Genomic DNA, 21736 nt, shown 5'->3' on the forward strand with positions numbered 1-21736 from the left:
TGCCAGAACTCAAGTGGCTTCCTGTACTCTGGATGAGGACTCAAAGTAAGCAGCTGAAGCACATAGGTCAGAACAAGAGAACAAAAAGGCTCTCCACTTCTCATATATTTGAGATATAAATTTGACTCTAGCATATACTTAGGTTAAGACAGAGGCATACTATTGGCCTCCTCTCCTTAGGGTGCTTATTAACCCAAAAGATACAGAAGAAGAGAGCAGAAAGTCAGTTTCTCCTATTAGAAATGCAGAAAGAAAGAAAAATGGGAATTCAAAGTGCCCCAATCTTGTGCTGTGATAGAAAGCCTTGTTCTCAATAGCAGCTATCTGAAAAATGCCAGAACGAAATGCTGTAAAAATGCAAATAAGGAAAAATACTTGAATTTCAATAAATAGATTACACCTGTGTTCCACTTCTCAGAAATTGATGGTTCCAAATTCAACCAGACCCCAGCAATAAAAAAAAGGTCTGTAATTCTATATAATCTCACATATAAAGAGGTTAATGAAAAGTTTTGGATGCCTTGATATATGTTTGTGTTTCAGTTTCCCATGGAAAAAAAAACCCTTCAGCATTATGTTCTGTACATCGGCGACTCCCTTCTTAATTACTTTTGAACTTACTGGACAGTTTCAAATGGATTTGACAGAAAGAACAGAGAACTCAAAGATAATTACATTACTACAGTCTTCATGAAAATAGGCAGTGAAGTAGAAGAAGGAGATCAGCAAGCATCCTAACCAAGAGAAGGGTTGCAATCCCAATTCAGATCTTACTGGACACAAGTGAAACCTTGTAAATGTTTCCCTGAAATAAAAGTTTCTTTTAGATCTTATATCTTCCTAGAGAACATCTCTAGAGACATGGCAAACTCATGGGAAACAAGACATTCCAGCCTTTAGAAAAACGTTCTAAGGCAAAACCCCCATACAGAGTCAGTCTTCAATTGCTATCTCTTTCCAGTGCATACACTTTCTACTACAGACTTTCCACTTTCCTTAATTATCAAGGTATAATGGAAGTTACACTATAGATTGACATATAAAAAACTCAGGAATTTTAAATCTAGTTGATACTGTCACCTATATTTAAACAGAGACTGCTTATTGAAGTGGTCGACTTTTTAACAAATACCAGTTCTCAGTCCACAGCTGCCTACTAATGAGCACACGAAAACCTCTTACAGCCATTACAAAAAAATACTTACTGGAATGAACGCCTTATTAGTTTATTTTCCAGTATATATAATCTGGCAGCTACAAAAAGGATGAGCACAAGCATATCTGGCTCACCACATATAAATGTGAGAGGATTTTGGGACAAAAGACATTTTTGACCCATCTCACCATTTTGTTTTCAGAAACAGAATAGAAGTTTGATAGACTGTATTACACATTTTGCAGTAGTGAGAAGGCCTTCATGGTATTGACTACATAGTATGTTCAAAGATCCACAGTAGCATACAGAACTGGTAGACAATATATAGAAATCAGTTCTTGCTACATCCTTAACTTGAAAATCTGCAATATTTTTACCTTGGTCTTTATATATAATCGAAGACTGATTATCTCTTACATTCCTTTCACACAATTAAAATTCTTGACAAATAAAAATGCGCCACCTTTAAAAAAATGATCAAGTTAATCATATATGTGACAGACAGGTTTTCTGTGAGTGACCAAAATTGACAAAATAATAACTGGGACATCTTAAGTTGAATTTTCTGAAGTCTGTTCCCCAGTATTTCTTAGCAAACACAAATTAATATTGCTTTAATCTTTTTTGTTTAATAATAGTTTTCCAAGTTCAATTTCTTGAAATGCATAATTTGTTGCAAATATCCATACAAAACAAATCCTCCTAGAGATGAGACTGTTTAAAGTATTTAGATTCTGTTTTGAAAAATTAAACAGAAAGGAAACCCACAAGTAAAAGCCAAGAAAAATTAAAAGCATTTGAAATGAGACCTTTCAGAAGAGGACTCCAACCTTAAAACATAAAAGCACTTTGAATTGCTTGTTTGTTAGGAGTGAAATGAATCTCTTATCATTTTTTCACTACAATTACAGTAATGACTTCTGCTTTTAAAGCATTCAATCACTATACAGAACACTACTGTGGCTTGAAAAAAGCAAGCAGAAATCACAGAACAAATTTTAAATTCCAAATGCAGTCATAAAATGTTGAGCAGGCCAAAAAACCCAAATGAAACAAAACTATCATGAATTAACCTAGATGATCATATGGTGTGCCTCATGCAGCCAGATAGAATGCCAAACCAATTTATACTTGAATTTTTTGAACTAATTGTTTTCAAAATACATGGAGACCAAAATAAGCATAGCAAATAAACATTGCAAGTCAAATCCAGTTGTGGTTCACTCCTATGACTCAACCTGAAATGTCACATGATTTTATTTCCATGAGAAGCCTGATAATTATAAGGATACTTCTATTGTTACTTTCTTTTAAATGCACCCAAGGAAAGAAACTTGCTTTAAGTCAAGATGACTGCACAATATAAAATAACTGTCTTGGCAAGAACTACACATCTGTTATTACACATATAGTTTGCCACATATGTGGCAAAACTTAATTTTCCCCATTTAGAAGGATAGTTTTGCTAGATGTTTCAAATCAAGTTTCTCAAAACAAATTCTAATATTAGGTACTAAAACCTCCTAGTTACCAAATAAAAATCAGAAAATCCACAAAATAAGTGAACTTGAAAACTTAAATTGTGTAATATAATTTGCACCAAAATGTATGAATGAAAAATAAATAAGCCTACAGTAAATCACTTAGATTACTCTGTCAATTTTTCCCAAACATAGCTACAGGGAGTTACAACCTTTGTTTTATGTTAATTCAAGAGAACACACATGTTTGCATAAAAAGAAAATACTAAATTAAGGAAATAAAAATAATTAACATATTTAATTTAATTTGAAACGGTCACTTACCTGAATTGACTAAAAAAAATTGTAAGTCATATCACAGATCTAACAGTAATGAAAACTAGACCACTAATAAAGTGCATCTAGAAATGCTGCATTTAAAGCCATATTTTAAACAGTATATTCCTACACTCTATTGCCAGTGGTAGAGCAGAACCCAGACAATATTAGAAAGACTTCTCAAAGAAACAGTAGTAAGCAGAGGAATACGATGACACAAAGTTGAATCCAACATAAACGACATATTTTTTCTTTCTTAGGATCTATTAGCCAAGGAATTAAAAATATTAGCTGAAAAATAAAGTAACATATATTTACAGTGAAAACACCTTGCTTAAAACCTAATATTGATAGGAAACAAAAATGTATTACTGACACTTGTTTGTACATACCGCTGAAGAACATGTACTGCAGAAAATTAACACTTTGAGTATGCTATGAAAATACTAAATCCTCTACCAGATAAATTATGTCTTGCAGGGACTGTACGTAAGTTAACTTTCATCAGATTGTAGGGCTTGATAGTATAAGCATATGCATTTATTTTGGAAATAAGTCTACTTACAACTGAGTCTGCATCTGGACACTCCCTATTAAAAAAAAAAAAGAAAGTTTACAATTATAGAATGCAGAACTTATTTTATTCACACAAAATCTCCTTCAATATTTTCAATAATTTAAAAAGTGCATTTGACCCTTTTGCCTCTCAGACTTTAAAATTTTTACTTTAAATAATCCATATTCAACTGAATAAGATTTAAATAACAGCTGACAGTTTATGCTCAAAACACTGCAGAAGAAAAACTCGGAAGAAATTATGAAAAGTCAAACTCACATATTACTGAAAAGAATTAAAAATAATAACAAAAAAATCAAGGAAAGTGAGGACTACCACACTGTGTTCTGGATGAATATACTTTAAGATTCAGGTCTTCATGATTGATGGGTGCAATAAGTAGAAGTCACCAATCTTAATGAAATAGTCTACCTGCAAGTGCAAAATGTTTTCGACAACATCCTGTTTACAAAGAAATTAAGACTTTCTTCAGAGGAATTCAGAGCTTCGTCTTTTGAGTTTCATTCTTAGTTTGTGTTTGTCAAGCACAGTTGCAAGTCAAGTGCTAGAAGATGCTGAACAAAATAACTGAGTACCCTCCTAAAAAGCACTTAAAAAAAAAAGTTGTCTGCAGGAAGGCAGTGGTTGCAAGCACATTATTCACAAGTGTTACACTTTTCCACTGCAACTTCAATTTGAGTAGTAGTACTTAAAATAATGAATGACACTGATTCTCTCTGATGTCTTCAAAAAGCAGAAGCAATTACATTTACAGAACGTGGGAATACTTGAGTAGCATACAAGTCCTCTCTAATTTGCACCCTGACAAATCGTGATGGTGCAACTGAACAAGAGTGTTTTTACATCATTAGTCTGAATATCTTACACATGCATATATTGAAAAAAGAATGTGGAAAAAATAAAATGCATTGTAATCTAAAACATCTTCTCTGAAAAAAATAAATGGGTTGAAAGCAAAAAAAAGTAGCTTTTACAACAGTGTGTTAAAAACAGGTGCAGAAAATTTGCTAACATGGGGAAGAATTAATACAAAATTCAGTACAGCTTGTTAAGGAATGACAGTGAGATGAAGGACTCCATCTTCTCTGAAAGGCCTTACACAAAAGAAGACATATGTGATCAAATTTCTACTTGGTTTACGTCTTTCATAGCAATAGAATAGCTGTTCTGAAAGATATTTTACTGCTTGAAAAGACAAAGTATATTCTTCCCTTGAGAGATGTGGGGAACATACAGACACTTCAAAAAGTGTCTGTATGCAAACAAGATAGCCTGAGGTACATAAAAGTTGAGAAATGCGAAATATGAGGCAAATGAATGAATATATTTCAGCCCACAATGAAGGTTTCCAAAATTAGTGAGGCAAAACATCTCAAACAGAAACAGCGGATCTAGTATGACTCAGATGAGTACTACCAGCGTCTTTCAGGATCTGTTCTATAGATGCAAGGAAAACACAGCAGTTTACAAATGCTGGTGAGGTAGAGAATGAGGACATCAAGCTATAGATAAAAGTACTTTTAAATCACTAGATTTACTAGATCATTCTTTTTAAATTAAAGAACTGGGTCATGCTTCTGCTATAAGGTAGTGCTTTAGAAAAACAGAGATTTTATAAGAGAATTTAAGGATTGTAGATAAAAAGTGAAACAACCAAATCATGCAAAGCAGTGGTTAGAAGTGAAATCCCTGGCTAAAATACAGCAATATGTAAGAGAATGCATCCTGTGTGGTATTTCCCTGAGTTAAAGTAGACACTAGACACACCAGGTCAGGTATCAACAGTTTAAAAACTATCTTGACAAACTGAAAAGCCTACTAACCATAAGAGTTTTTCTAGTTTTAGAAAGCTTGCCCTACACAAACTAAACAAGCTTACAGATTAATAAAACACAAGACCAAGGGAGGACTAAACTTCTCTGTGCAGAGAAGTTTCTGATGACAGTTTCATCATTTCCAGTCCGTAACAGGATCATTAGCTGAAGGTCAAATCAGACAAAACACAGACTAGCAATCTATATCTCTAAAGAGATCATAAAAGAAGTATTAGAATATATTATGCAAACACATAATGAATCCTCTGTTATTTATTTGTGATGTTCTAGTTCCTTTAGCAGTTATGGTTTAATGCAAGGATCTCTGTAAATGCCTATGGCACTTTTGTAGAGTGTGTGAATATAGAAACAAAATACTATTAGCACCTGCTGTCCTTAGGTCATGAATTTTTCAGCAGTATGTTAAAAAAACTAACACTCATAAAATACTTTAAAAACTAATTTTAAAAAGTATATATGCAGATGTTGCTTCTGGGAATATTTATATATTGTCAAATTTGTTAAATTGTAAGCTGTCTTCTTGAGAAAATACATGTAGAAATTATGAAAAAAATACACTGACCATAAATGCTAATATAGATGCTGTGACTAATTCACCTCAGAACTGTTATTCAAACTCACTTTTTGCACAGATTAACTCCGGGAAGACTGAGTACATGCAACGAACATGGCACAGGGACATCAGTCCTGATCTAGAGTGATGGTGTTTGAAAAGGGAGTGTGCTCATGATATACTGCATTTTTCTGTCCTTAGACAGTATACGTAGAAGTTCCTCTAGTTTTCATACAAAACAAGGCTTCGGAATGGAAATATACTTACACAGATTCAGTATCTTTTTCTTTTTTCATTATTCCTGATAAACCAAAAGGCTTCCTTTTCCGTGGTTTTACTCCTATGGAAAAAACTCTTTTCATTCATAGATCAAAGACATAAAGGCATATTTAGCAATATGAAACACAGATGCATACGAATCCAATGTTTTAAATGCTGACATAGGTATGCAGTGGAGACAGGTATGGAGCCAAACTAAAGGAACATTATTCCAATTTGCTTTAAGTGAAATACCAATTTTAAAAAAATCAAGATAGGGTTCAACACATTAGTAATAAAATTCTTTAAAAAGTGACTTGGATCTCGAGGTTGGGTACACAGACTCTGTTTTTTTTATTAGACAGTTTTGAGGAAGAGGACTCTGCTCACAAAATCTCAACAGGGACTGTTGCTCCAGGGGATCTTTAATAGTCATGGATGAGAAACTGAATATTGCCTTCCCCAGCTACTGCAGTTCAACAGCAACCCTGCTTTTATTTCTTTTGCCCTGTGTGCTCCCAGGAGCTGCAAGCTCAAAAGCAGGATCTTGGTCCTATTAAAAATAAGTGTTTCTTGGCTTTCCAGCTGATGTGAGTTCATGATTTCCCAGTGCTGTATCCAGCTCCAAGACTGGTTCTCACTGAGTTTGGAATTACACTTCTCCCCTTTTGTTTCTTCCCTGCTTTTAGCACCGGATACGTATAGCTACAGTACTGAAAAAAGTTTCATTGCCTTCATATTGCTTTCATTCCCACTTAATGTACTAAAACTAAAATACACTTAAATATTTCCTCAGACTTACTACCACATCTGCTTCTTCACAATGTTTGCTGAGGCAAAGCAGACTGCCAAACAAAATGACTAAGTGCAAGTATCTGATCCAACTAGTCTACAATTTGGTTTTGATGCATGATACTACTGACAGCATGCTTTTGAGCAGAGTGGTAGAAATAATTTGGTTTCCAAAATTAAACCACTCTTAATTCAAGCATTTTATTATATTTCCCTTTACAAAAATACATTACACAGTGCATAAGGAACCTCTCCGCTCCTAGAAATTTTCAATAACTCCAAACTTCTCAAATCAGGTAGCTGTAGAGTCAGTAATATAAACTGAGGAGCATAATTTTCTCCAAGATTATTTTTAAATGTCTGGGCTTTGTTTTTCCTCTGTGCCTTATGCAGACCAAACTAATGGCAAATAGAGTATGAAAGTAATTTCTGAACATGGATCTTCTCTGCTTCAGTTAGAAGAGATTTCAAGTCTCAGCCAAAATCTTGGCAACTTAAAAAAGTTTTTGGATGCTATAAGTTATACTGCTGACTCCTCTGTCCCACAAGTAAAGACACAGCTTACGGACAGAAAGCAGTTCTTAACCACTTTAAACAATCCCCTAAGCAAAAAAAGCTGCACCAACAAAGAAAGACTTTGCAACCATAACCCTACATTAGGCTTAGTTTAACTGACACAGTAACAATGGAAGAGCCCATTGTTTTGACACTTGCAAATTAAGCTACAACACATTCATAACTGAATAAAATCCAAACCTCTGCAAAGACAAAGCGTTAGCCAAAGTATACTTGTAGGAAACACTCAAATTATCTGACCTTTATGCATTAGTCTTATAAAGGTTTTATAGGCCTTGATGCCTAGAAAGGCTGATCTGGAACAGAGACTAAAAAGAGCTAAATGGACAAAACAGGTATCTATTGAAAGGCCTTAAAAGGATACACCTTGGACACTACAAGAGCCTGGCCAGGGCTACACCCAGGATGAATCCAAGATGGATCCTAGTCATGAGTTTTTATACTTTCATAAATTTTGGTTCATCTACATAGTGGGTTCAATTGTCCAGTTACAGCTCCAGATCATGAAGTTTCAACTCCCTGGCTCACACCTTTCTCTTCGCTATTGTTTATGCTTTTTTGGGTAATGGTTGTCCTTGATTCTCTACTTGGGAAGGGATTGTTTTGTCTAACTATCCTGTGAAGAGAACCTACTAATACCTAATATGAAGTTTCAGAGTTACATACCAGGCAGCAGAGAATCTGAAAAATATAAAAGCTAAAACCCCAGTCTTACTGTCATTGATGCCTGTTTCCCAAAAGAAAAACAGCATTTTAGTCTATTGGAGCACTTTAAGTTATACAGACTCACACACTGATGCTTCACAGTTCAGGTCCTAATCCACAGCATTCTCATGTAAATACTATGCTACAGCAACTCACCTTCAGCTACACTGGATGTGTTGCATTCTTCAAACTCAATAGGACCTTAAAGAAATGACAATGAAGATAAACATTAGGTCAAATTTCATCTATTTTAATTACAACTAATATTGAAAATGTGAGATAATTGAATTACAAATGTTGGTAGTAACTGAAAGGCACAATTACTCTGCCAATGGCCAAAGATACTGCAAAATCACATATGTAAAGCAGTTTTTTCACTCCTCCATACTGAAAAATTAAAATACTAGTCATCATCTAACTACAATTCAATTGCCTATATCTAATTTGTGTCCTCTTTCAAAATTGTATTTATAATATAGCATCAGTGTAAGGTTTTCAATTTACCTTCTTTTAATGAACAAGAACTGTATGTGTAAAAATGAAAAAGGAAAAGCTATAGCCCTAATTTTGAAAGTCACACTTTTTCTAACCCTGCATTGCTAGTTCTAGTGTTTCCTCTCCACAGCCAATAGCCTATACAATTAGAAGTGCCAGGTAAAACCTGAAACAGAGCAATAAATAATTTTTTTTCCAAAAAAATCATTAAGACCCCACAAGACCAAACCAAAAGAGAACACTAGCTAAGTTCTGGATCTAAAGAAATTCCTCATATTACATTTGCCACAAATTAACAGTCAATTGCCATTGCAAATTGATGTCCTAAGTCTCATTTATTTCTATATACTCCTAAACCTAGAATTTATTTAATCCCACTCTGAGACATTTTAGGAAGCATGTATACAGAAAACAGTGTGAGTTTCTGTAGGATCTTGTTTAGGGAATGACAGAATCGTACCAGCACTTGTGGAAGTGCAATGAAAACAGAGAGCACATGCAGGCAGGCACCTTTTCCTCCAGCCCATGTTGGATTACCTTGTATCTGTATCCACAGAAGAAAAAGTTTAGCATGCTATAATAATAATAGTTATAATCCCTGTTGCACAGTGGCCACAGGGGTTATTACTTACCTTTCTACAAACATTTGATAGCATGCACACAAGTTTATATACAGATACGTTACAGATAAGCCAGCAGGGAAAATTTCTTCTAATGACTTGTTTTCTTTTTTAATTATGGCATGCTCAAAGTATTAATTTATATTTACTGTAATTAAGACTGAGTTTGCAAAATTTTCTCAGTCAGTAAAAACAAATTAAAAAGTTTGTAAAACAACAGGATCAGAATTTTGGACTAGAACCTATCAATATCTCACTTATCATAATGTAATTTTGTGGCCTCCAAATGATGCTCTTGGAAGCAGAATATTAAAAGACAAATCTCAAATAGCAGTCTTAACAGACCTTTAAATTTTAATTAGTAAATGACTTCAAGTCCAATTATTCAATATAGAAAGACAAGATGCAAATTCCTTATAGCTCTCTCAAACTGTTACATATCATAAATACATGCTCATTTTACACTGGTCTTCCAATACTTTCTCTTTTGCTCTTCACTAAATCTACAGTAAAACAAAGTCAGCATGCTCCAAAAAGAAGCAAACCTGGGTATCTTGTAAAACAAAAGAACAGGAAAAGAAAATCCAGGAAAACTGATTTTTAGAACAGTACATGTCTACATCTCCATATTGATTGAATCAACATTTTATTTTACAAAATTAAACTCTATTGCTCACAGGATATTAAGCAAGACATTCATAAAAATGCCATAAAATGTAGCAGCTGAAAAACATAACTGTTACTTTTTTGGAACTACACTTCAGACCACATATTTTTCATCACTTTGCTAATGATTCAACTATTTCTGTTTCTTCCTTCTATACATATTCTCATTTTGCTAGGAAAAATTTTTGAAAAGCCAAAACAACTATAAACACTCATCCCTAAAGCAAAAGAAAGGAACCTGTAAACACTGAGACTTCAATATATTTTCAGAGGAATAAAATACTCAGGCTTTTTCAGAATTCCACCATTTCTTTATCCTTTCTACTAAGAATGATCTCCTTCATTTTACAGCTTTTACAGTAATGATTAAAAGAAATAATGAAGGCTCAAATCTAGCTTATCCATATTTCAGATCAGTATCTTAACTTCCACTCCTAAAATACTTATTTTCCAGAAAAGAAAGATTTTCTTCAACAAGACATCCAAGTTGATCTATTTTTTTCCATTATGTTTGCCTAAAACATTTGCCTTTAAAGGTGAGTTTTTTATGCCTTGTAAGAATTTATATTTGAAGACACATTCTTTACTACAGAAACACACAGATAACGTGAACCAGTTACAATTCAAAAACCTATTTTGGTAACAACTTACCTTTCCTACTCAAATTTGTATAGGCCCCTTCTTCCTTTGGAATTTCAGAAATTCATGCCAGTGGCTGTATGTAATTAGGTCAGTTGGTTTGGGCATGGTGCTATTAACACCGAGGTTGTGGGTTCAATCCCTATACGGGCTATTAACTTGAGAATTGGACTTGATGATCCTTGTGGGTGCCTTCCAACTAAGAATATTCTGTGCATCCAATTTGCCCTTTTGAATGGAGCAGAGTGAAATTTTTAACAGTTTTATATTTTCTGACAAGTTTTGTTCTGTAACTTCAAACCTCTGAACAGTTCTGCTTCCTATATGTCTGCCATGAAGAGTACCATATTTTGCCTTGGGCACAGTATTTTTAATCAAAGTAATATTTCAGAAATAGATATTCCTGTCTATAGTGGCACTCTATAATGTACTAACTTAGAAAACAGGATAGCTGTGAGAAGCTTTCAATAGCCTGCATAACACCTGGAGTCTCCTGTGGACAGATGTCTTTGAGTGCAAAGAGGTGATAGTACTGCTGTCCAGCCAGAACTGTGTGTTATCACCACACTGTCCTCTGCTAGAACTAGCTGCAGTCTCCTAATCAGCCAGAAGGCCTTAGGAACACATGCTGTTACAGGAACATAGCATCAATAAAGAATTCAGATAGTTTCTTAAAAAGTTTTCCAGCACTGCCCACTGTCTGTCTAGAACATGGAAACAAAAGCAGCTGCACTAGCACTGAAAAAAAATCCCCCAAACCCCTATAAAAAAATCCCAACTCAGAAAGCTTTCTCGTCTGTGATACCATAATGCATATCTTTCTGATTCCTTAATCAGATGTCAAGAAGTCAGAAGTTGCTCTAGTCAAGAACTACCAGTGGATTGGCATTATGGAGATTGCCAGACATATGTAATATACAAACAGAAGTCAAAGCATGCAAACTGATGTTCTGGTATTTCAAGAGCTTCTGTAACAATTACATGAAGTTTTTAAGGTGGATGCATTACCTGTAGGAGGCAAAAAGTTTTCAGAACAGACTTGTGCCCAATGATTGTACTGTAGACTGTACTTAACACCAACAAGGACTTCAGCTCAAAATCTGAATGATTACAATGGCTAAAAGTTTTGATGCAAGTAAACAGATTCACTGTCCATTGCAGCATTAAAAGAAAAAAAAGCAGTTGCTTCACATTAAAGAAGTAATGTTGATGTTGGGGACTGAAGTAATTTCCTGAAGCAGTCTCTAGAGTCCATGCTACCTGATAGCCTAAGGCACTAAAAACCATCTAAATGGCGCCATACTGCAGCACAGGTGATAATACTGACAACACAGCTATTTGGCAGTACTGCAATCAAAGCAATAAAATTTCCTTTGGTGTTTTTCTCATAACAAGACAATAATGTGAATTGAGAAGGAAGCCCATTCTCAAGCATTCATATGAACACAAAACCAAATTCTAAAACTACAGCAGTACTGTAAAAAACAAAAAGACATTTCAAGACTGTTTCAGAGTAAATAAGTTATAGTGAGTCCAATCCTTGCAAAGGTCTCTGATTTAATGTTCTGTTGCAAGGAGACCACAACTTTCAGAAGTCTTCTCTCCCTGCTGCTATATTAATCCTTACTTTGGTAATACTAGCTTTAACACCTCCAATACCTCTATACAGACTTGCATGCATTTGGTACTGTAGACACACAGAATAGAAAAAAAATAATAAATACAGTGCATACATGAAGGTTAGCCTTTGTAATAGAAAGAGACATGAGTATCCAGATGCTAATGAGAAATAGTAGTATTCTACAAAGGAAGCAGACATTAAAAAACAGTAAGCTCCTCTAACTGTACATACAATCCTAGCAAGCATCACTGCAAGCTGCACTGAGTTTTTGAATGCTCACAGTATTCTACCAGCGGGGACAGAATAAGGACAAGAAGAGAAAGCAAATGGAGTATGGTTTCACAAACACATGGAGGCAGACAGCTGCTAATTGACAAGAGACTAAGGTGAATACACCAGGATTGGGTAGTTCTTAGGCTCTTGAAAATAAAGCAGCTTTTGTTTGCTGGAACAGAAAAAAGTAATTTGTATAAATATAAATTATACAATAATATAATACAGTGTAATTTTCATTTTAGTTAATTTCATAATTTACTGAATTCATAACTTCATAATTTAAGAAGTGACACTTGCATAAATTAAGCACCAGTGAGTAAGGATGCATCTCAGGATGCATCACCTGGACTGTTCAGTAACTACATGTTTCTCTTGTTTCAAGTGGCATGTGAGTATGTGAGCTTACACGACCCTAAAGGTAGAGTAGTACAGCTAGCAATAAGGAGCTAATGCTCTTATTGACAGACAAATGAAGAAGATGTATTGCACTGTACATTATCTTATAGAATCTCCTACATATTTAGCTTACATCTATGGGAACAGTACTTTCAGAGTATGTTCAAGGCAACTACAGAAACTATCTTATATCTGCTACTTAAAAAAAAACCAAAAAACAAGACAAAACCTATCTCCACAAAATCCTAGATACAGGTTTTCTAGCCTGTCTGTATAACTTTTACATAAAATCTCTGTGAGGGAGACATTGGGAGAATGTTTTGCTAATGCCAAAACAATAAAATAACTCCCACTTTCCTCAACTGAGAGGAAAAAAAAAATTACTGTTTGGATTCTCAAATAAACAAGTCAAATGCAAAAGCCAACCAATATACTAGTAAGGAAAACATAATATTATGTCATACTCTGAAATAGTGCCCCCAGTAAGTATATCAATGAACTGGAAAAAATCCCATAGAGCTAAAAAGTTAAACAAATAAAGAAGTTAACAATTCAAATAAGAACTGCTTTACATTTGCATCTGCTTTTGAAAACTGCGTCCTTTCCATCTTAAGGGGGCATGCATGACAGAAAGAAACATTATACTGATATTAACTTCACATAATTTTCAGTAACTAGTAACACTCTGACCCTCAGAGCAGCCCCCAAAACTGCCTTTCCCTGCAGCCTGAGGATTCACTCACATGCATGCACACACATAAACATTAATATATCCGTTTCAGGCAAAATCTAAAAATACTCCATAAATCTATACCTGTAGTTACAATGCAATAACAAACCATATTCTTGTTTTCAACAAAAACAAAAGTTTGTCTCTGAGTGTAAATCATGCATGAAAGGAGGACAATTTTTTTAAACTGCATATGCTTCACATGCTGCTTCAAATGGCAAAGCTTTGCGTGTCTGGCTCAGTGCCAGTTGACAGCTCAGCTGGATATCAATGCACATTCTGACCCCCCTTGCAGCGTGTCACTTCTGAATTGTTTCCGCAGTAGAAAGTTTATTCAACCTCTCTCTCAAATTCAGTGGACCGACCATCATTCTGCTATTTAATCATAGCAGAACAGGTTATTTTTCTGACAGCACTAAAGCCAGACAGCAGTTCCTAATGAAAAGCTTGATACAAGTGGAATTTCGACTGTTTTAGCCTCAATTAATTCTGCTGTCAAAACAAATGACTGCTTTTAGTGTTTAGATGTCAAGCTGCATCACAAAGGTCAATTTTGTATGTACACAAACATATAAGCAATCTTTTTCTTGCCATCATCTGATCCTGTGACATGTTTAGCAAAAAAATTCAAGCTTTCAAATTCAGAAGCCCGGAAGCCCGAATATATTCTGTCAACATCAGTGTTTCTAACAAACACTAAGTTCCCATTTTTATTGCCTGTCCATACATGAGAAATGATTTTATAAAACAATAAGAATGGTCTTTTCCTAGAAAAGGACCTTTTATTCTACATTTTAAAAAAAGAAGGAAAAACCAAATAAAAGCATATCTTATTTGGAGGAATGCAGAGTAAAGATGAACAGCTGTTTTCTTTGAGCTAAATTTCATACATGTGATACAGTTATCATGCTAGTACCAAATTGCTACAAGCAAATCTTAATTTATTGATTTGGTCAGCTCTTTGCCAAAAAGAGCATAAGGGACAAAAAAATAAAACTGGCCTGCTAACAGGTCAGTCTGAGGGAAAACACTGAAATAATACTGGCAAAACATTATCCTTTAATCTAATTTGATAAATACAGTTCCACCACACCAATCACTGAATTTATGACTACTCTTTGTTATAGCCTCAGAATGATATATCAGCCTAGCTGATACATAGCCTCTAGAGATGTTGAATGCCTCATCAAATCTTCCTCAAAAAAAAAAAAAACCAAACCAAAAAACCAAACAAACAAAGAAAAAAACCCAAACCCCCCCCCCCCAAAAACTATAGCACAGTAACAGTATTCAATTAAGGAAAAGAAGACGGAAAGATAGAGGTGATACTGGCACCAGAAATAATGACAATTATCAGTAGCACCATATAGCATTTCCTTGGAAAGAATTTTTTCAGATGAAGAATTTTAACCCTGATTCTGTTATTAGGCTTCCAGCCCTGCACTCAGTTCACCAGATCAAAAGCAACATTATCCACCTCAGGCTTTTCTGGTCCTCTGGCTACAAACTATGTGAATACAGCAAGTACTCAAGGGACACTATTCCTATGTGGCTTACAGACCAAAAACAGCAGAAAAGGATCATAATCTGAGTAGCCTTAAAATAACATTTATCAATTAAGATGTTTGTCATCAGAAGGGAAAACCAGATTTCTTTACTCTAAAATAAAAAGGTGGCAAACATCAGTTAAAAACTATTTTTCATTGTTCTGATAACACAAGAGTTTTCAAAAGAGACAGGAAACATGTACAAAGGCAATGATTCAAGGCAGAGCTCTGTCTAGGTTGCGACACCTGAGTGTGACAACAAACATTGCTATGATCTATGAAAGCGTGAGGCCTACGAACAGCAAAATAATGTCAGCTAATACACCAATCTGCAGAGCATTAAGACCCCTTTTCTCATCCTTTTCTACTCCTGCTTTTGCTTCAGCTTCACTCCATATTTTCTTTCTGACTGCATAAAAAACAGGATGTGAAAAATGGCTGGTTTTAAGTATTCATAAGTTAAGTGGCAGGCCAACATAAAAAATACATATAAATACATACTCAGCTGTCTGCGGACCCTCTAAATTAGTAGTAGTTTGGAAGCTTCTTCTTCCTCTAGCAACCTCCTCATTTCTACACTCTCCTTTTCCATCAAATTGTGTAGAAAGTAGAAGTCTTGTGAAAATTGAAGGAGAGGTGTGGAAAAAGTACTAACAAGAGCATAACTCTAGTCTATAAATATAAGTATCTGTAACAAAAGACTCTGTCTGTCTACATGATGCACCTGCTGAAAACTGCAAGTATGCAGTGATGAAAGAAATGCACAGGCACTTTTAAGATGATTCAGCTAAGATTCTGGAACACTAGACATTGTAAATATGTCAAGTTAGAGACCTCATATTCAAAGAGTTTCAAAGAATCATATATTTTTTTAGAAGTCACACATTCTCCCTGTAAATGAAGAGAGGTATGGTTCCTTACTGAAGTACTGAACTTAAGCCCATGAAATCCTCAAAAGTTAAGATGTTTAACGTGACCCTATGGAGCAAAAATAGAGTAATATATTTTATAGCATCCAGAACTTTCAAACAAAAACATCTTTTTCTCATTACAAAACAAAGAACATTTCCTACCTTAAAAGAAAAATATACCCCAAATAAATAAGTTCAAAATATCAAACCATTCCTAAATATTAATTATATATGAAGTTATGTTTTTGTATAAGTAAAGTACAGGTATTATTTGCTTTATCAGCATAAAACACATCTCAGTGTGCTTTTTCTGTTTTCAGTTGTTTTAAAGCTATTCAATTTTTCTGTTCATAGTAGAATCCATTTACATCCTACTGCATTTGTGATGACTATCACTTACTTAATATATTCCTCCTATTTAAGTTACTGAAATGGATGTTGCTTTGCTCCTGCAATCCCAAAAACTCTTTTGAATGTTAGGCTGCAACTGAATTGTTTGCCTGTAGGGAAAAAAAAATTGAGTGCGCCCAACAGTACTTTGTCTTACTGCATGTTCCAGATCATTCACAATCTAGTTCTCACCCTGCTATGTCTACTGATGTCGTCCAAGATATTTTTATCAATGCTATGATTCTTCCACTCGCATTCAAATATTTCTTTCAACAAAACTTGCTCCTTTATAACTCTCCAGACCATTAAAATCAATAAATTGCATTCGAACACAAGTTTACAACTTAGATACATGTAATTATTAAAAACCTATGCTAGCAAATCTTCAGACTAGAAGCCCATGGAAGCTATGGCAGTTTGTTGAAAGAACCGAATTTTTGCAGGCAAAATAAAACAGACATCTAGGACAGCAGTTAAGATACATTTGCTGGTACAGCTTTCCAGCTTGTATCTCCTCCTCGAAATCAGTTCTACAGCATAAGGCCCCTAAAGACTTTTCTACCTGCCTCAAGCCCAGCTTCTCATAAAATCCTCAAAAAATATTAATACTTAATTTCTTTAATTAACTTCTGAAATACAGCAATAGTCCTTTACAAAGAATACTTTGCTGAATCCCTTGGACACTGTCAGTGTTGATAAACTAAGCTCATTCTCAGTCAGCCTTCTGTGTAGAACTATATGTGGGCACAGTCTTTGAGCAACTGTGACATTCCAAGCTATTTGTGCATTTAACCACAAGCGTAAGCAGCACTAAAGTATTCACAGTATTTAAAGAAAATACAAAGAAAATAATTTATAAGAACATAAAATAAATACTTGCTTTGTAACCCTTCCCTGAGGAAAAGAAGCTCAAAAATGTCCTGCAGAGCTGTTCAAAAGTCAGTACTAACTATTTTCAGTGTTTATTTACATCTACTTTGTAACTTGTTTAGTGTCCTAGAACAGTATTTTTATATGTGCTGTAAACTACTATGTTATCAAACAAACCCATGGAAAAAAATAAATGCCACACCCAGCACTGTTTAAAGTCTTTCTTTCAAAACAGAGTTCGTTATTTAACCATGTGAAACGCTAGTAAGCTCTAATCAAAGCAAACTTCAGTATTCAGTGGCCCTTGTTTTGCCTCAAAGTCTGGGAAAGGATTAACTTGTTTATAAAAATTTTTAGGAGTAATACATTTATTCTTAACCCTCTTTTTTCCCCCACTGCTTAATCTTGTTTATTTGGTACATTTCTTCATTAGATACAAAACATGCCATTTAACACAACACACTAACTTAACAGAAGTATTAACATGGAGCGAGTACAACTGTGCATTAACACTACCAGCACTAATTTTCAGCTGTGGTGCAGCTCACTCTGACACTCTTGTGTTTGTTTTGGGAAAAAACACATAAGCAGTACTTTTCATGGACATTTAGGACCTAAGTGGTCACAACAGGCAACTTACAAAAGGCCTGAAAGCATGTGATAAACTCACACCAAGCTTTTTACTAATGCCATCGCCAACAGACAGCCACATGAAACGTTATTCTAACTAAATAAGCAATAATCAGATGAGTTCACAGAATCAGAAAACAGTTGAATTAAAGGCTAGGTAAAATTTGGGGTTTAGATGTTTATTAACTTAAAGATTTAATGCTTCATGATCTCTGCTAATAGAAAGAGCTCCCAAATGTGCTCTCTCAGAACAGAAAAGGATCACCAGCACACTAAGAAAGATGCCAGGACATTTTTTTCTACTATGTGCTACCTTGTGAAAAAGTAGTGATCCTGACATTATAGCACTCCTAACTGACTGAAAATTGTATCAACTTAGTCTACTTTATACCATTTCCAGAAAGCAATTCAGGAATTTTTTGTCATTTTAAAATTATGTCTCCACTTGACATGAACAACCTTACTCTGTTCCATGACTGGAGTTTACTAGGAGCCTTGAGACTATTTCTTTTGCATAGAATAAAGTGAAAGAGGTCTTCAACAGCTCCAAAAATCAACAAACCAAACATTTTTTTAAATGAGCATTACAGATTACTGACAAAATTGCCAATTTTTGCAACTGGTGGAGGGAAGAAACAGAATGGGAATACTACATCTGTCCTTTCTTAATCTTGTTATCTGTGGAACTGCCATTTTATTAAAAATATTCATACTATATTTCTGGTATCTAAAACGACAAGAGAAACAAAAGTCAAATACTTTACAATATGTGGAAGAGCCAGTGATGGCTGACCAACAGGAACTGTTGGTAATAAACACTGTAAACTACTGTTATCATTTAATCCAAAGACTAGATGAATTGCAGGCAAAAATTTTCAATATTTTTAAAAATGTAAACCTCTTTCAGGCCCTGTAAAAAGCTCAAATTTATTGAATGGATATTGAAAAGAGCCAAGAAGTATTTCTACAGGCTCTCAGATTCTGAAACATGGATTAAGCTAGCACAAAACCAGTAATTAAAAAAAAATTACTACAGCTGAAAATGACCAATGCCTCTCTCACTCACGCTAAATAACAGCACAGCGTATGTAGTAATTGTCATCTGCACATCATTGTTTTATTACAGAACAAGAGAGCAAACAAGATTATGGCTTTCCATTTTTCAATCTGCATTACAGTAAAAGTCTTGATTTCATCTTCAATATTTTTAAAGAAAAAAAGGAAAAAATGGAGGAACAAACTATCAATAACCACTAACAACGATACCACAACAAATTAATGAAGACAAAGGCCTTCTACAATTGGATTACATCACTGGTGGATAAGGGAAGAGCAACTGATGTCATCTACCCTGGACTTCTGCAAAGCATTTGACACTGTTTTGCATTGTATCTTGGTCTGTAAACTGGAGAGACACATAACTGACAGGAATTGGCTGGATGGCTGCACTCTAAGAGTTGCCATCAAAAACTCCATGTCCACGTGGAAAGCAGTGACAAGTGGTGTTCCCCAGGGGACAGTATTGGGACTGGTACTGTTTAACATTTCTGTCACTGATATGGACAGCTGGGAGCGCCTGCAGCAAGTTTGCCAATGACACCAAGTTGTGTGGCATGATGGAACCACTAGAGAGAAGGAATGCCATCCAGAGGGACCTAGAATAGGCCCAAGAGATGGGCCTGTGCAAACCTCTGGAAATTAAAAAAGGCCAACTGCAGGATTCTGGGTCAGGGCAATTCCAAGCACCTATATAGGCTGGGCAGAGAATGGGTTGAGAAGGTTTCAGCCTTCTGAAAGAAAGATGTGGTGGTGTTTGTTTACAAGCAGCTTACCGTGACCCAGCCATGGGCACTCACAATCCAGAAATCCAGGTGTATCCTTAGAGCACCTTCCAGTACTTACAGTGGGCCTACACGAAAAGTTGAAGAGGGCCTTTTCACAAGGGCAGGTAGTGATAGGAAAGAGAGAATGACCTTAACAGGAGGACAGGTTTAGATTAAATACTAGAATGAAATTCTTTACTGTGAAGGTGCTGAAATTCTTTACTGTGAGGGTGCAGGAATGGGTTGCTCAGAGAGGCTGTGGATGCCTTATCTCTGAAAGTGTTCAAGGCTGGGCCGGACGGAACCTTCTAAGTGAACGGTGTAGTGGGCAAAAACTAATAAAGGAACAAACACACACATTTAGTTCCCCATATACGAGAAGTAGACATGGTAATTCAGTAACTAAAATTAAAAATTACTCATTATCAACTACAGATATATAGGCATTCACTACCCTCTTAAAAGACATTTGATATTAACCTGAAAGTTTCAGATATAAAATCTAAAAAGAACATGAGCTTAAACTTCTTAGCTGCTTCTATGTCTTGTGCACCAATGTTTCACACAAGAACAAACCAATTTTTTAACAGATTAATAGATTATGTCTTGTGCACCAATGTTTCACACTAGAACAAACCAATTTTTTAACAGATTAATAGATTAAGTATCTAGAGCTACAGCTCATTGGTATCTCATTAATCTGGAAGAAGAATACTCTGGTATCACTTCCATTATTGATTTAAATATACCCTGGAAGAAAAGCAGATATTTTCTGCCATAAAATAAAATAATTTTCCAAGGAATATGAAGCAACAGATTACAACAAAGGAAACCAATCAATCAGAAGTGGTTAGGTTTTGGTGAACATTGCAGGACTATATAAGTGACTAAAGATCTTCCAACTGATGGTATCAAATCTGTTCTTAAACCTAACACCAGGAACATATCATAGGATCCTAGAATGTTTTGGGTTGGAAGGGATCTTTACAGCTCACCTAGTCCAATCACCCTGCAATAAGCAGAGACGTCTCTGACAACATCAGGTGGCTCGGAGTCCTGTCAAACACGACAATTAATGGTTCCATGGATGGAAAAATTACTACTTTGAGCAACCCGTTCAAGTGTTTCACCACCCTCATCATAAAAAATGCCTTACTTATGTCTAGTCTGAATTTACTCTCTTTTAGTTTAAAAATGTTACTCCTTGCCATATTACTGCAGGCTCTAATTTCTTGTCCCCATCTTTCCTATAAGGCCATTTTAAGTACTGGAAGGCCACAATTAGCTATTCCTGGAGCATACTGTTCTCCAGGCTATACAGCCTCAACTCCCTCAGCCTGTCCTCATAGGAGAGGTGTTTTAATAAACTTGGTGTCTCTCTTCTGGACCACCCCAGCAGTTCCATGTCCTTGCTGTGCTGGGACCCCAGAGCTGATGCAGCACTGCAGTGGGGTCTCAGCAGGGCAGAGGGGCAGAATCCCCTCCCTGCCCTGCTGCCCACCCTGCTCTGGCTGCAGCCCAGGACACGTGTGGCTCTCTGGGCTGTGAGTGCCCATGGCTGGGGCATGTCCAGCCTCTCAGCCAGCAGCACCCCCAAATCCTTCTGGGCAGGGCTGCTGTGATCTGTGCATCCCCAGCCTGTGCTGGTACCAGGGCTGCTCTGAGCCAGGTGCAGCACCTCGCACTTGGTCTTGTTGAACCTCATGAGAATCACATGGGCCCAATTCCTTGACCTCATCCTGACTCCTCTGGGTGATGGAGGCAGTTGAGGGAACACATTAAATTCTGATCTGAAGCCTTACTGGCCCTGCCAACTTTCTTTTTTTTTTGGTGTTTTACACTAACTTTTTTTTCAGTTAAAAATAAAGATT

The 21736-nt window shown here is 35.6% G+C and overlaps 1 protein-coding gene across 2 annotated transcripts in view; it reads right to left on the reverse strand.

Annotated features, from left to right (window-relative positions):
* Positions 1-21736, reverse strand: part of FCHO2 (FCH and mu domain containing endocytic adaptor 2) — an 83471-nt gene that overhangs the window by 34418 nt on the left and 27317 nt on the right. For both annotated transcript variants that reach the window (XM_084225726.1, XM_084225725.1), the window contains exons 9-11: positions 8408-8452; positions 6188-6260; positions 3521-3545 (exon numbers count right to left, since the gene is read on the reverse strand). In XM_084225726.1, the coding sequence (XP_084081852.1) occupies positions 3521-3545; positions 6188-6260; positions 8408-8452 (143 nt within the window). The remainder of the gene's footprint in view (positions 1-3520; positions 3546-6187; positions 6261-8407; positions 8453-21736) is intronic.

The sequence above is a fragment of the Fringilla coelebs genome, assembly GCF_963513975.1.
Source record: "Fringilla coelebs genome assembly, chromosome: Z".
In the NCBI taxonomy this organism is placed as follows: Eukaryota; Metazoa; Chordata; class Aves; order Passeriformes; family Fringillidae; genus Fringilla; species Fringilla coelebs.